The following is a 16,010-nucleotide window of genomic DNA, read 5'->3' on the forward strand; positions in this document are numbered from 1 at the left end:
CTGACGTTACTCTGACGTTATTCTGATGTTACACTAACTAACGTTACTGTGACTGACGTTACTCTGACGTTACTCTGACTAATGTTACTGTGACTGACGTTACTCTGACGTTACTCTGACTAATGTTACTGTGACTGACGTTACTCTGACGTTACTCTGACTAATGTTACTGTGACTGACGTTACTCTGACGTTATTCTGATGTTACACTAACTAACGTTACTGTGACTGACGTTACTCTGACGTTACTCTGACTAATGTTACTGTGACTGACGTTACTCTGACGTTATTCTGACGTTACACTAACTAACGTTACAGTGACGTTACAGTTGATTCAGAGGAGGACTTTTCTGCCAGGATGTTGTATCCTTTCACAATTTCTCAATGTTCTTGTTTATAGAAATAGTTTACTATATCACAGTCTAAACTGATATAAATTACATATATTCAAAGAAGGTTTTATCGTCTAATGGACCAGAAACATGCAAGAAGGAGGAGAAATAGTGTGCATTTATTAGCAAGAAGTAAGTGGTGGTGTGAGGAGAACAGTGGACAGATGGTCTGAATCTAACGCTATTACTACACCATGAGTTGTTTTCTTCACAGTTCTATAAGTCAGTACCAGTAACCCAGTAAAATAACATTGTGGACCCGATGGAAGGACAGCAGGGTCAAAGAGGTTACGACATGAAAAACGAGTTATTTCTCATCTTAGAAGTCCATCTGGAAAGATGTTAAGAGTTGTAGATTGTGCCAAAGCCTGTTTTACATCTGGACTGTTGGACATGTCAGTGTCCACTAGATGGAGGTGTTGTTCAGGTAAAGGAGGAGCTGAAGTGTGTAAATGTTCAATGAGGAGCTGTCAGGTTTTTGTACAGAGTTTAGGTGTTTCCTGTCACTGTGGGCTGCAGAGCACAGTAGTACACAGCAGAGTCTGACAGCTGAAGCTTCTAGATCTTCAGAGGAACTGATGTCTTGTCGGCTGTAGCATCAATTCTCTGTTGCTCTTCAGAATTATCCGTCTTTACAGTGAACCGTTGCAGCAGAAACTTTGGATAATCCTGAACTTCCTGTTTGTACCAGAACAAAGTGGGACTTGGGTCACTTGTCTCAAATGTACAGTCCAGTGTGAGTGTGTGTCCTTCAGTAGCGATGACATCTCCTGTTGCCTGCATTACTCTGTCTTCTCCTTTACACTCTGGGGAAGAAGAGAACATGCAGAGGAAGAGATGAATGAATAAAGATGATTGATTAAAGGAGAACAATCAGCAGGTTTAAAGAGTTACCTAGCCACAGAGTCACAATCAGAGACATTTAGAAAAGTCTGGATTTTCACTGACTGCTGTCTGATGTCACATTAAACCATAGAAGGAGTTCTTTAGAAGCTACTAGATAGCAACAGAAATGATGTGTTGTTGCTTCTCTGTATAATGAACATTAAAAGCACTCACAGCTCAGTTACTAGTGAAAAGTGTTGAGAGAGGAAACATGGAGTTGTTTGTATCTTACCAAAGAAAAGAGCAGCAAGAATAATCCACAGCCAATGTTCCATCTCTACAACAAGGTTTAAATCAACAGGAGAAACTAGCTGATGTTCAACATTCAGTCTGACAATTGTTCTCTTCACAGCAGCACTTGTGATTGACTGAATGGTTGAACACAGTGCACGAGTAGTGCACCTCCTACTGGATAATGTGGCCCTCTAGTGGACGTTGTGGAGTATTGTGTTGTCTTTGCTCCAAAGGTTTTTGTACAGAGTTTTGGTGTTTCCTGTCACTGTGGGCTTCACAGCACAGTAGTACACAGCAGAGTGTGACACTGCAGCAGAGGAGATGTTCAGATGGATTTGCTTCTGGTTCTGATCCACTTTAATCTTCAGTTCAGGGATTGGATGATTAATTATACTTCCAGTTCCTGAATGGTAGATGATGAACTCTGGTGGTTTTCCTGGATATTGTCGATACCAGTAGAAATAATCACTACCAGTTGGTTTTTCAGAGTATGTGTAGGACAGAATAACAGTGCTGTCTTCTAAACTGGACTCTTCATTCTTGACTGTAGTGAGTTCTTCACAGCTGACACCTGAAGGAAGAGACAACTCTGTTATTTATTATGTTACAGAACTCTGAAGAAATGAATCCCATTTATGAAACATTGGAGTTCAAGTTGTGTTTAAAACAGCAGAATCTAGCGTACCTGTTAGAATAGTGACAAACAGTAGAGAAAGTCCATAACAGTCCAATGAGAGCATGTTGAATGAAGGTAATGTTGATGGTTTGTGTATTGAACTCTGCTGAATACAGAAGTTCCTCTCTCTTCTATAGTTCAGTAACATCTTAGCTCCTCCCTGAATCTCTCCGTCTCCTCTTAGATCTGGATTTGACCTTCTCTCAGTTCCACTTCCTCCTGGTTAACAGACTGGTAGCAGACGGATAATAAAAGAATAACTAACTAATAGAAAGTTAGGTCAAAACGATGGGTTTTGAGTCTGGATTTAAAGACCTCCACAGATTCAGACTGTCTGATGTCCATAGGGAGGTTATTCCAGAGGAAAGGGGCTCGATAAGAAAAGGCCCTTTGGCCTGCTGACTTCTTTTTAACTCTGTGGACAGACAGGAGCCCTGTATTCTGAGAGAGGAGAGTCCTTATTGGAGTATCAGGTTGAAGTAGATCAGACAGGTAGGAATGAACGTGCCGATTTACTATATTCTAGGTCATCAGAAGCACCTTAAAATCTGATCTGACATGGATTGGGAGCCAGTGTAATGAAGCCTAAACTGGTGTAAAATGGTCCCATTTTGTAGTTTTAGTTTGAAGACTTCTAGTACTAGAACGAGGCAGACCTGCTAGCAAAACATTACAATAGTCCAGTCTGGATGATACCAAGATGTGAATTAGGACCTCTGCATCAGCCATGGATAAAGAAGACCTGATGGTAGAGATGTTGCGTAGGTGAAAGAAGGCGATCTTTGTGATGTCTTTAATGTGCTGATCAACAGAAAGAGTTGAATGGAACGTAACACCAAGATTCATAACTGTTGAACTCTGGGATATCACCCAGTTCTCTAAAGATCCTGTTACCTGATCAAACTGATGTCTATGTGGAGCAGGGCCAATGACCAGCATCTCAGTTTGATCTCAGTTTAGGAGCAAGAGATTACTTTACATCCAGTTTTTCACCACAGACAGGCAGGCCTCTAGTTTAATCATTTGGGATCTATCCTCCGTCTTTATAGGCAGATACAGCTGAGTATCATCAGCGTAACAATGGAAATGAATTCCAAGACTACATATTATTTGGCCAAGAGGTGCGTTGTTGGTCCCAGCAATGACCAGAGATCTTTAAAAAGTTTAGCTGGTAAGGGCTATTGTTTTAGTGAATAGAAGAGGCATATGGGCATGTCTGTAATCCAGCAAATGGATGGTACTTCAACCCTAGACTGGATCATCAGCTCCTGTTGGAGTGGAACAGAGTGTGACTCCCTCTAGTGGACGTTGTGGAGTATTGTGTTGTCTTTGCTCCAAAGGTTTTTGTACAGAGTTTTGGTGTTTCCTGTCACTGTGGGCTGCAGAGCACAGTAGTATACAGCAGAGTCTGACAGCTGAAGCTTCTGGATCCTCAGAGGAACTGATTTCTTGTTGACTGTAGCATCAATTCTGTCTTTCTGAACGTCTCCAGCATCGTTGGCTCCAGAGTAGCGTCGTAGGATAGACTTTGGGAAATCATGAACTTCCTGTTTGTACCAGAACAAAGTGGGACCTGTGTAACTGGTCTCAAATGTACAGTCCAGTGTGATTGTGTGTCCTTCAGTAGCGATGACATCTCCTGTTGTCTGGTTCACTCTGTCTTCTCCTTTACACTCTGGGGAAGAAGAGAACATGCAGAGGAAGAGATGAATGAATAAAGATGATTGATTAAAGGAGAACAATCAGTAGGTTTAAAGAGTTACCTAGCCACAGAGTCACAATCAGAGACATTTAGAATAGTCTGGATTTTCACTGACTGCTGTCTGATGTCACATTAAACCATAGAAGGAGTTCTTTAGAAGCTACTAGATAGCAACAGAAATGATGTGTTGTTGCTTCTCTGTATAATGAACATTAAAAGCACTCACAGCTCAGTTACTAGCGAAAAGTGTTGAGAGAGGAAACATGGAGTTGTTTGTATCTTACCAAAGAAAAGAGCAGCAAGAATAATCCACAGCCAATGTTCCATCTCTACAACAAGGTTTAAATCAACAGGAGAAACTAGCTGATGTTCAACATTCAGTCTGACAATTGTTCTCTTCACAGCAGCACTTGTGATTGACTGAATGGTTGAACACAGTGCACGAGTAGTGCACCTCCTACTGGATAATGTGGCCCTCTAGTGGACGTTGTGGAGTATTGTGTTGTCTTTGCTCCAAAGGTTTTTGTACAGAGTTTTGGTGTTTCCTGTCACTGTGGGCCTCACAGCACAGTAGTACACAGCAGAGTGTGACACTGCAGCAGAGGAGATGTTCAGATGGATTTGCTTCTGGTTCTGATCCACTTTAATCTTCAGTTCAGGGATTGGATGATTAATTATACTTCCAGTTCCTGAATGGTAGATGATGAACTCTGGTGGTTTTCCTGGATATTGTCGATACCAGTAGAAATAATCACTACCAGTTGGTTTTTCAGAATATGAGTAGGACAGAGTAACAGTGCTGTCTTCTAAACTGGGCTCTTCATTATTGACTGGAGTGAGTTCTCCACAGCTGACACCTGAAGGAAGAGACAACTCTGTTATTTATTATGTTACAGAACTCTGAAGAAATGAATCCCATTTATGAAACATTGGAGTTCAAGTTGTGTTTAAAACAGCAGAATCTAGCGTACCTGTTAGAATAGTGACAAACAGTAGAGAAAGTCCATAACAGTCCAATGAGAGCATGTTGAATGAAGGTAATGTTGATGGTTTGTGTATTGAACTCTGCTGAATATAGAAGTTCCTCTCTCTTCTATAGTTCAGTAACATCTTAGCTCCTCCCTGAATCTCTCCGTCTCCTCTAAGATCTGGATTTGACCTTCTCTCAGTTCCACTTCCTCCTGGTTAACAGACTGGTAGCAGCCGGATCATAAAAGATTAACTAACTAATAGAAAGTTAGGTCAAAACGATGGGTTTTGAGTCTGGATTTAAAGACCTCCACAGATTCAGACTGTCTGATGTCCATAGGGAGGTTATTCCAGAGGAAAGGGGCTCGATAAGAAAAGGCCCTTTGGCCTGCTGACTTCTTTTTAACTCTATGGACAGACAGGAGTCCTGTATTCTGAGAGAGGAGAGTCCTGATTGGAGTATCAGGTTTAAGTATATCAGACAGGTAGGGAGGAGCGTGCCCATTTACTATATTCTAGGTCATCAGAAGCACCTTAAAGTCTGATCTGACATGGATTGGGAGCCAGTGTAATGAAGCCTAAACTGGTGTAATATGGTCCCATTTTCTAGTTTTAGTTTGAAGACTTCTAGTTCTAGAACGAGGCAGACCTGATAGCAAAACATTACAATAATCCAGTCTGGATGATACAAAGGTGTGAATTAGGACCTCTGCATCAGCCATGGATAAAGAAGACCTGATGGTAGAGATGTTGCGTAGGTGAAAGAAGGCGATCTTTGTGATGTCTTTAATGTGCTGATCAACAGAAAGAGTTGAATGGAACGTAACACCAAGATTCATAACTGTTGAACTCTCGGATATCACCCAGTTCTCTAAAGATCCTGTTACCTGATCAAACTGATGTCTATGTGGAGCAGGGCCAATGACCAGCATCTCAGTTTGATCTCAGTTTAGGAGCAAGAGATTACTTTACATCCAGTTTTTCACCGCAGACAGGCAGGCCTCTAGTTTAATCAATTGGGATCCATCCTCCGTCTTTATAGGCAGATACAGCTGAGTATCATCAGCGTAACAGTGGAAATTAATTACATGACTACGTATTATTTGGCCAAGAGGTGCGTTGTTGGTCCCAGCAATGACCAGAGATCTTTACAAAGTTTAGCTGGTAAGGGCTATTGTTTTAGTGAATAGAAGAGGCATATGGGTATGTCTGTAATCCAGCAAATGGATGGCACTTCAACACTAGACTGGATCATCAGCTCCTGTTGGAGTGGAACAGAGTGTGACTCCCTCTAGTGGACGTTGTGGAGTATTGTGTTGTCTTTGCTCCAAAGGTTTTTGTACAGAGTTTTGGTGTTTCCTGTCACTGTGGGCTGCAGAGCACAGTAGTACACAGCAGAGTCAGACAGCTGAAGATTCTGGATCCTCAGAGGAACTGATCTTAAGGCTGAATTCAGTGTGGAGGAAAATCTCTCCTGGTTCTCTGTTTTCCCCGTGCCCACTGTAAAGCGGCTCAGGATGAATTTGGGGCTGTTGTTTCCATCCTGTTTGTACCAGAACAGATAGTGAATAGATGAAATGCTGTTATATTGACAGCCAAGTGTTACTGCCTCTCCTTCAGCAGCAGTCTCATCTCCTTCTGGTTGCAGCACGTTGTCTTTTTGCGCTCTGCATTCTGTCAAACAGCAACAAACAGTATCAGTGTGCCGTTAAAGAATCATGTCAATGTTGGACGGATAGCAAAGAAAGACAGTTGTGTTCCTACCGAGGCTCGTAGCAGCCAGCAGCACTGAGATGAACAGAGGCGTCATGTGTGCAGTGTTGAGTCTAAAGAAGGCTGTGATCTCTCTGTGTAGTCTTCATCAACACTGAGTTGGTGGATTAGAAGGAGGAAGCTGATCACAGTGACAGGGCTCATTCACAGCCCCAACACAACACTAACACACTTTGGGCCTCTCTCCTTTCCTACTGCTGACGCTGTTGTGTGGACTCATCATTGGACGTTTCAGGAGACATGTGTCCTGTTTTACATTCACTTTGTTCCACAACAGAGAAAAGCTGCTTTAATATCTGTGATCACAAAGACTGACAGTAAACTGAGGATGAACATGTGATCAACATGTGACTCTTTCTGCTCCTTTCACACTGCTTCTTCTCTTCAATGTAAATGGACAGTTTGGTATCTTTTGGTCGTCTGCAGCCGTGAGACGTCACATTCAAAGATGCTGCAGTTGTTGTGGAAGCAACCGATTGTTGACTTGGTAAAAATGGAGCTGTTAATGTGTGACTCTGTCTCCAGATATCATCACTATTCATGGTAGAGTTGTAGTAGTTAGTGTCTCAGGGTCTATTTGGGGTGTATCTGCAGCTTTCAGAGGATAGTGAAGAATGGAAGGAGCTCATGGTGACCTAATGACCCACAGGGTACCAAGAGGACTGAATCAGTCTCTCTCTTGTCATGGTGGGTTGTGTTTGGTTGGTCCCTGATGTGGATTTGCTGCTCATGTGGCTCCCCCCCCCCCCAGTGTTTCATTAGCAGCTGTAACCACAGTGACTCTGATCAGAATCCATCTGATATGAAGCTGTGGTTTGAATACCACTTCCCTCCTCTCTGAAGAGTAGTCCCATATCTGTGTTGAGCTTTTTGTACAGCCTCTTCTCCACTTTGTATCACTGTGTTTCTAGAGCACAGTAGTAGAGAGCTGTGTCTGCCAGGGTTAGTCTTCTAATGGTCACTTCAGTTGAGTTGAACCCTGTTTCACATTGATATCGTTTATCAGGAATATACTCATTTGTGATGCTTCTTGCTCCTTTCCAGAGTATAAACTGAGGAGCCTGAAGGTCACCATGATGTCTGTACCAATAAAGGATAACGCCTTGTGAAGTTGTCTCATAGTCACATCTGAGTGAGACAGATTCTCCTTCTCTTTTACTGAGCTCATCTTTTACAGGAGAGATTTGGTCTCCAGCTATTAGTCCTGGAAAAAGTAGAGAAAATGAAGCCATTAGACTGACTGATTGTTGATGAGGCTGAGAGGAGAAGACAACTGGACAGTGTTACTCTGTGGACACAAACACTCCACTTTCTATCAACCTGGAGAAAAGAATCACAACATGGAGTTGTTTGTATCTTACCAAAGAAAAGAGCAGCAAGAATAATCCACAGCCAATGTTCCATCTCTACAACAAGGTTTAAATCAACAGGAGAAACTAGCTGATGTTCAACATTCAGTCTAACAATTGTTCTCTTCACAGCAGCACTTGTGATTGACTGAATGGTTGAACACAGTGCACGAGTAGTGCACCTCCTACTGGATAATGTGGCCCTCTAGTGGACGTTGTGGAGTATTGTGTTGTCTTTGCTCCAAAGGTTTTTGTACAGAGTTTTGGTGTTTCCTGTCACTGTGGGCCTCACAGCACAGTAGTACACAGCAGAGTGTGACACTGCAGCAGAGGAGATGTTCAGATGGATTTGTTTCTGATCCACTTCAGTCTTCAGTCCAGAGATTTTAAAAGTTCCTACTTTTCCTAAAGAAGAGTGTGAGATGATGAACTCTGGTGGTTTTCCTGGATATTGTCGATACCAGTAGAAATAATCACTACCAGTTGTTTTTTCAGAGTATGTGTAGGACAGAGTAACAGTGCTGTCTTCTAAACTGGACTCTTCATTATTGACTGGAGTGAGTTCTCCACAGCTGACACCTGAAGGAAGAGACAACTCTGTTATTTATTATGTTACAGAACTCTCAAGAAATGAATCCCATTTATGAAACATTGGAGTTCAAGTTGTTTTTAAAACAGCAGAATCTAGCGTACCTGTTAGAATAGTGACAAACAGTAGAGAAAGTCCATAACAGTCCAATGAGAGCATGTTGAATGAAGGTAATGTTGATGGTTTGTGTAATGAACTCTGCTGAATATAGAAGTTCCTCTCTCTTCTATAGTTCAGTAACATCTTAGCTCCTCCCTGAATCTCTCCGTCTCCTCTTAGATCTGGATTTGACCTTCTCTCAGTTCCACTTCCTCCTGGTTAACAGACTGGTAGCAGCATTTTGGACCAGCTGGAGGAGCCCATTGGTCACATATTAATATAATAATAAATGTAAATTGAGTGGTCCTAGGATTGAACCCTGTGGTACACCACAAGAAATCTTACAAATAGTCTGTGATGATGACCAGTTTATGGAGATACTTGATTCACATTGTGTGATTGGTCAATAGCGGAGTTCAATATAACAGTTAATATATTGACTCACTGTTAGATACGATCACCATGTGTTTCTGATATTGAATATTTTATTCCAATATAATGTTGCAAATTGTAAGCACTTTCATTGATCGATCACTGGTAACATTAACGATCAATCAATTAAATGTAACTATAAAAATATACAAATTGTGCATCGACCAAACAATACCAAATGTGTTATTTTTCCTCAATCAAAGCTTTATCTCCACAGCAACATATTACATATTGTCTGACAGCATTGTATAGTCTCTGAAATATAAAGATGTAGAGGCCTAGACATATTGAACACACTGAATAATATTCAATATTAGATTACATGAGTGTGTTCATTTAAATAATATCCGCTAACATATATCCTAGTTTAATAAGAAAGACGCTCAGAAACAACTAAATGTAACGCTGCAACAAGAAGCTAACAAACTTCTCCGACTGTCAGTGTTGTGATTTCTGCCTGTTCTTCTTGTTCTCGGTGCTGTTAGATCGCTGCTAGCCCGCCCCGTTAATAAAGGTGTATGAGGGACAGTAAACTGGCTTTGAAAGGCGAAACGCCAACAAATATACACTGAAGCAGAATGTTTGGTTAGATAAAAACATGGTGTGAATTTTTAGAAATAATTACATCCATCTTTTTGACTTTTGGACTGAGGATTGAGACAATTACAGAGAATGAGCGTAGCGACAGAGAGAGACAGAAGGACTACTGCAGGCAATGTTTCTGTAAGTTATTAATAATAATTCAGATGTGAACGTTGTGAATGAAGCTTGGACCTGAACAGTTCTGGTAAACATCCTGTCGGATGGTATGATGTTGCATGTATGCAGACGTTCTGGCCTGCCAGCTTTGCCGGTCCGGGGAATCTCCCCGCGTTGACTTTCCACCAGTCTGTCGACTTTGTATCCAAGGATGAACAATGTCCCGTAAAAAGTTGTCAACCTCCGTGTCCACGCAGCCAGCCAGAGCCACGGCGGAGGCCCGACTCACGGCCACCATTGACCGAGCGTCTCTGTCGGGTTCATCGCTTTCAGCCTGTGGGTTCGCCGTGGCCACCTCCACCACCTCTCCCAGCGCCCTCTGGTGGTGAATGAGAGTCATTGAAACATGCTTTAATAATCCTCCATCCTACTGATATCTAGAATGTAACTACACCTTGTTCATATTTCACATCTTTATTTGAGAGATCCATTACATTTCACCCGTTTGATCGAGTTCTTAACGACCGATTAATGGATCGTCCATTTATCGATATCATCCCTACTCCGATATGATGGTGGCATTTTTTAAATAGTTTCACATTTAGTCAGTTATGAATATATCAGAGAGTTCCTCACTAAATTACTGACCTCCAGAGTTTCATCTGAGCCCTATTAGATATCAGAGGATCAGCTGTTCTACTCAGTTATGATGAGCTATTGTTCATATAAATAATATCCCACAACAGCTCATTATCACCAGTTACTGTTGAATAAAACAATGTAGACTGGATCATCATCTCCTGTTGAAGTGGAACAGAGTGTGACTCCCTCTAGTGGACGTTGTGGAGTATTGTGTTGTCTTTGCTCCAAAGGTTTTTGTACAGAGTTTAGGTGTTTCCTGTCACTGTGGGCGTCACAGCACAGTAGTACACAGCAGAGTGTGACACTTTAGCTGAGATGATCTCCAGATCAACATGTTTCTCTGCTTTGTTAATGTGAGCTGAGAAACCAGAACCAGTTGGATGAATCAATCCTCCCTCGTTGATGTAGAGCAGGAACTCTGGTCTGGATCTCTGGTATTGTCGGTACCACTGGATATTGCTGATAGCTCCCTCATATGTACAGGTCAGGTTGATGTCTCTGCCCTCTGCAACATGTTCTTCAGTACTTTGTGGCTTTATGCTGTTCATGGAACCCAGAGCTGCAAAATGAGTATTATTCATGTCAGTTAGTCTGCAAGAGATTGTGACATCAAGAGACTTTTTCTGTCCTCTCTGATCATTTAGAGATAAAACACCACCAAATGTCTTTTTCTATCCTATAAAGTGTTCCCTTCCACAGATAAAGCTGTAGTAGTGAAATGTGTGGTTAATCCAGCAGGTTCAATGAGACGTTGATCTCTGTTCTAACACTCACCTATAAAGGTAAAGAAGAGTAAAAAGAGGTAAAGCAACATGTCTTTGGAGTTGTTAAAGCCAAACAGACAGCAGATGAGCGATGTTGTTCCACTGCAGTAGAATGAAAGAACTAAACAGCCTCTCTGCTGCACAGCCCTTCTCCTCAACATCAAGCTGACTGGGCTTTTAGTTCCTCAAACATTTCTGCTCTGGAGACACAAAGAATCTCATTGGTTGAGTTAAACCTCAGTGGGTGTGGCCAGAGAACTCTTCCATCAGCGTTCAATCCATTCACATTATTTGGACGTCCAGAAGACGTGTGCTTCTGGGAAACTGATCAACTAGAAACTGTAATGTACTGTCTGAATAATGTCATTTGACCTTAGCTGAAGGGATTCCATATCAGTAAAAGCATTATTTATTGCACATGAATAATAACTGGGAAACACAGTCAGCTCACACTAAAGCACATGATGCATCAATAAAGTGATTATTAGAGGTGGAACGCTTCACGAGATTCACGGTTCGCTATGTTTTTGGATAATTTAACATTCAACAGTTGCTCATGGTCTGGGTATCATCGGATAATCCATTATTCCTTTTGAATTAAAAAACGAAAGATCAATTTTTTATTTTTTCGTTTTAAACCAAAAACGGGAAAACGGCCGTTTTTCGTTTTTGCGAATTCCTTTTCTCATTATTCATTTTTGATTGAAGAACGGGAGTCACATGGGTTTTTTGTTTTTTCGTTTTAAACCAAAAACGAAAAACGGAATCACGTGGTACTCTGTTTGTTTTTTGTTTCCAAACGAAAAACGAAAAAAACAAATTAAAAAAACGATCCGATTTAGTTTCTTCAAGTTTCTTTCTGTCATTTTCTCTTTTGAATCGAAGAGCGGAGAACGGCAGTCACGTGACCAGGAAGTGAAGGCAAACATGTCAAAATAAAAGCCAAGAAGATAGTGTGATCATATTATAAAAGTGTAACATTATTTAAGCACAGGATCAAAGTAACAGTAGAAGATAAATAGGCTAAATAAATACACAAATAAATACATACATAGATATTTCTTTGTTTTGTTCTTTTCATTAACACACAAATGTCTTTTATCCAAAAAGTGTGTGATAAATTACAGGGAGGGTCTCTACAGATGTTATACAACAGAGAGGGTCTCTACAGATGTTATACAGAACTCTCATGTAATTGACAATTTTCTCTCTCACACCCTCACTATGGTTTGTTTCTGTATGTCGGCAGGTTTGAAGCACTATGTGGCTCCTCATTTCAACACACATGACACTTCCGCCTGATCCCTTCACCCCTTTAGGAAGGCTGTAGACGAGTAGTTCTACATCATGATAATGCTGATTTTTCAACCAGTGGTTATGACATTAATGCCAGCTAGACAGAATAAAGCTCTGTCTGTCATGACAATAGAACTGTACTGAAGGCCTTTCCTTTACTCGGGTGACTCTTTACAGCCATCTGAAGACAGCAGGTATCTGTTAAATCTACAGTATCTGGAGTGATGAAGTCAATTACGTGAGAGTTCTGTATAACATCTGTAGAGACCTTCCCTGTTGTATAACATCTGTAGAGACCTTCCCTGTGATTTATCACACACTTTTTGGATAAAAGACATTCATGTGTTAATGAAAAGAACAAAACAAAGAAATATCTATGTATGTATTTATTTGTGTATTTATTTAGCCTATTTATCTGCTACTGTTATCTCGATCCTGTGCTTAAATAATGTTACACTTTTATAGAATGACCAAACTATCTTCTTGGCTTTTATTTTGACATGTTTGCCTTCACTTCCGGGTCACGTGACTGCCGTTCTCCACTCTTCGATTCAAAAGAGAAAATGACAGAAAGAAACTTGAAGAACCTAAAATTAGATTGTTTTTTTCATTTTTTGTTTGGAAACAAAAAACAAACAGAGCACCACGTGATTTAATTTTTCGTTTTTGGTTTAAAACGAAAAAACAAAAAACCCACGTGACTCCCGTTCTTCAATCAAAAATGAATAATGATAAAAGGAATTCGCAAAAAACAAAATAGACCCAATTTGGATCTGTTTTTCGTTTTTTGATTCAGAAACTAAAAATGAGAAAACGGACGTTTTCGCGTTTTTAGCTTAAAACGAAAAAATAAAAAATCTTTTTTTCGTTTTTGAATTCAAAAGGAATTACGGATTATCCGATGATACCCAGACCGCTCATTGTCCATAATTCATAGTGTAGCAGTTAAAACAGTGAAATGCTGAGAGAAGGACTCTCTGTCCAGTCTGGTTCTGTTTCCTTCTGAACTCATGAGGGGAAACAATCTAGACTGCATCATCAGCTCCTGTTGAAGTGGAACAGAGTGTGACTCCCTCTAGTGGACGTTGTGGAGTATTGTGTCGTCTTTGCTCCAAAGGTTTTTGTACAGAGTTTTGGTGTTTCCTGTCACTGTGGGCTGCAGAGCACAGTAGTACACAGCAGAGTCAGACAGCTGAAGCTTCTGGATCCTCAGAGGAACTGATGTCTTGTTGATTCTAGCATCAAATCTGTCTTTCTGGAACTCTGGAGCTTTATATACGTTGTTTGAGAAACTTTTCAGCATGTACTTTGGGTAATCATGAACTTCCTGTTTGTACCAGAACAAAGTTGGACTTGCTTTAGCTGCCTCAAATGTACAGTCCAGTGTGAGTGTGTGTCCTTCAGTAGCGATGACATCTCCTGTTGTCTGGTTCACGCTGTCTTCTCCTTTACACTCTGGGGAAGAAGAGAACATGCAGAGGAAGAGATGAATGAATAAAGATGATTGATTAAAGGAGAACAATCAGTAGGTTTAAAGAGTTACCTAGCCACAGAGTCACAATCAGAGACATTTAGAATAGTCTGGATTTTCACTGACTGCTGTCTGATGTCACATTAAACCATAGAAGGAGTTCTTTAGAAGCTACTAGATAGCAACAGAAATGATGTGTTGTTGCTTCTCTGTATAATGAACATTAAAAGCACTCACAGCTCAGTTACTAGTGAAAAGTGTTGAGAGAGGAAACATGGAGTTGTTTGTATCTTACCAAAGAAAAGAGCAGCAAGAATAATCCACAGCCAATGTTCCATCTCTACAACAAGGTTTAAATCAACAGGAGAAACTAGCTGATGTTCAACATTCAGTCTGACAATTGTTCTCTTCACAGCAGCACTTGTGATTGACTGAATGGTTGAACACAGTGCACGAGTAGTGCACCTCCTACTGGATAATGTGGCCCTCTAGTGGACGTTGTGGAGTATTGTGTTGTCTTTGCTCCAAAGGTTTTTGTACAGAGTTTTGGTGTTTCCTGTCACTGTGGGCTTCACAGCACAGTAGTACACAGCAGAGTGTGACACTGCAGCAGAGGAGATGATCAGATGAAACTCTTTAGTATTTTTGTCATGTGTAAAAGACAACCCTGCTGTGTCCTCTGAATACTCCGTGATGAGAAGCTGTGGAGATGAACTGGACTTGTGTTGATACCAGTAGAGGTATTGTACAGAGCCTGAATAGCTGCAGGAGAGAGTCACATTGTCTCCTTCCAACGCCGGCATTACATCTTTAAATGGTTTCACTAAATCCTCCGAGGATCCTGAAGAGAACAAAGAGAGATTTCACCAGGACATTTGTATTTCTTTAAACTGCCTTTAATGGTAGAAGTTGACTTACCAGGATGAAACGTGAACATCATCATCCAAACTAAAAAGAGCTGCATTACTTTCACTGGTTGTGAATGAACACTAAAGAGAACACAGCAGCTCTTCACTGCCAACATGAAGCTGTTCATATTCAGCTGTGGAGCTCTTCCTCCTGCTGTGGTCTGTTGACATCATCATCATCATCATCATCATCATCATCATCAGACGGAACAACCTGATCTCATCCCTACTTATCATATCCTTTCATTTCATTTTCATTTGAAAAGGGACAATGTTGAACATTCAAACAGATGTAAATGTAGCCGAGTAGAATACTAATAATTGAATAATAAAAATAATACAACAGGTCAGAACATACTACAGTGGTATAAAGCATATTTAGTACAGTTAAACAACCTGAGCAGATAAAGTCCAAGTACATATAAAGATGAGATAAAAATAGCTTCAGTAACGACATTGTTGGTTCTCAACAAGCCATTTTCTTAATATTGAAATGTTGTGTAGCTCCTACTGTACGGTCCGATCATCAGCCACGACCTGAGTGATCACACTGTACGGTCCGATCATCAGCCACGACCTGAGTGATCACACTGTACGGTCCGATCATCAGCCACGACCTGAGTGATCACACTGTACGGTCCGATCATCAGCCACGACCTGAGTGATCACACTGTACGGTCCGATCATCAGCCACGACCTGAGTTATCACACTGTACGGTCCGATCATAAGCCACGACCTGAGTGATCACACTGTACGGTCCGATCATCAGCCACGACCTGAGTTATCACACTGTACGGTCGGATCACCAGCCACGACCTGAGTGATCACACTGTACGGTCCGATCACCAGCCACAACCTGAGTGATCACACTGTACGGTCCGATCTTTGCTGATAAAGGGTAGATTAGATGTAGGCTTGTAATTACTGAGGATCTTTCATCTCGATGTGGCTCCTTTAAGAGAGGCTTCACTAATCAGGGATCATTGTGCGTCTAGTAATATGTCCTCTGGATCAAACTGTCATGTTGTGTGAACCAGTTTGAGCTTTCAGGGTGAAACAGCAGAGAAAGAACAGCTTTAGTGGATGATGATGTTGGTTGAGTTGTTGGAGCATTTGTTGTGTTATCGTCT

At 41.1% G+C, this 16,010-nt stretch overlaps 1 protein-coding gene and 7 gene segments (V, D, J or C); all 8 read right to left on the minus strand.

Moving 5' to 3' along the window:
- LOC119499314 overlaps nucleotides 1-16,010 on the minus strand; it is an 843,332-nt gene that overhangs the window by 690,190 nt on the left and 137,132 nt on the right. The window lies entirely within an intron of this gene.
- On the minus strand, nucleotides 407-1,645 carry LOC119498528. The segment is given in 2 exon segments: nucleotides 407-1,197; nucleotides 1,509-1,645. Coding segments are annotated over 2 exon segments (291 nt in total).
- LOC119498506 lies at nucleotides 1,671-2,280 on the minus strand. The segment is given in 2 exon segments: nucleotides 1,671-2,081; nucleotides 2,196-2,280. Coding segments are annotated over 2 exon segments (435 nt in total).
- Nucleotides 3,400-4,309, minus strand: LOC119498518. The segment is given in 2 exon segments: nucleotides 3,400-3,861; nucleotides 4,173-4,309. Coding segments are annotated over 2 exon segments (420 nt in total).
- LOC119498493 lies at nucleotides 4,336-5,015 on the minus strand. The segment is given in 2 exon segments: nucleotides 4,336-4,745; nucleotides 4,860-5,015. Coding segments are annotated over 2 exon segments (519 nt in total).
- On the minus strand, nucleotides 8,109-8,769 carry LOC119498510. The segment is given in 2 exon segments: nucleotides 8,109-8,558; nucleotides 8,673-8,769. Coding segments are annotated over 2 exon segments (429 nt in total).
- Nucleotides 13,201-14,457, minus strand: LOC119498513. The segment is given in 2 exon segments: nucleotides 13,201-13,955; nucleotides 14,267-14,457. Coding segments are annotated over 2 exon segments (423 nt in total).
- Nucleotides 14,429-15,119, minus strand: LOC119498498. The segment is given in 2 exon segments: nucleotides 14,429-14,812; nucleotides 14,890-15,119. Coding segments are annotated over 2 exon segments (471 nt in total).

Source organism: Sebastes umbrosus, chromosome 12, assembly GCF_015220745.1.
Source record: "Sebastes umbrosus isolate fSebUmb1 chromosome 12, fSebUmb1.pri, whole genome shotgun sequence".
NCBI lineage: Eukaryota > Metazoa > Chordata > Actinopteri > Perciformes > Sebastidae > Sebastes > Sebastes umbrosus.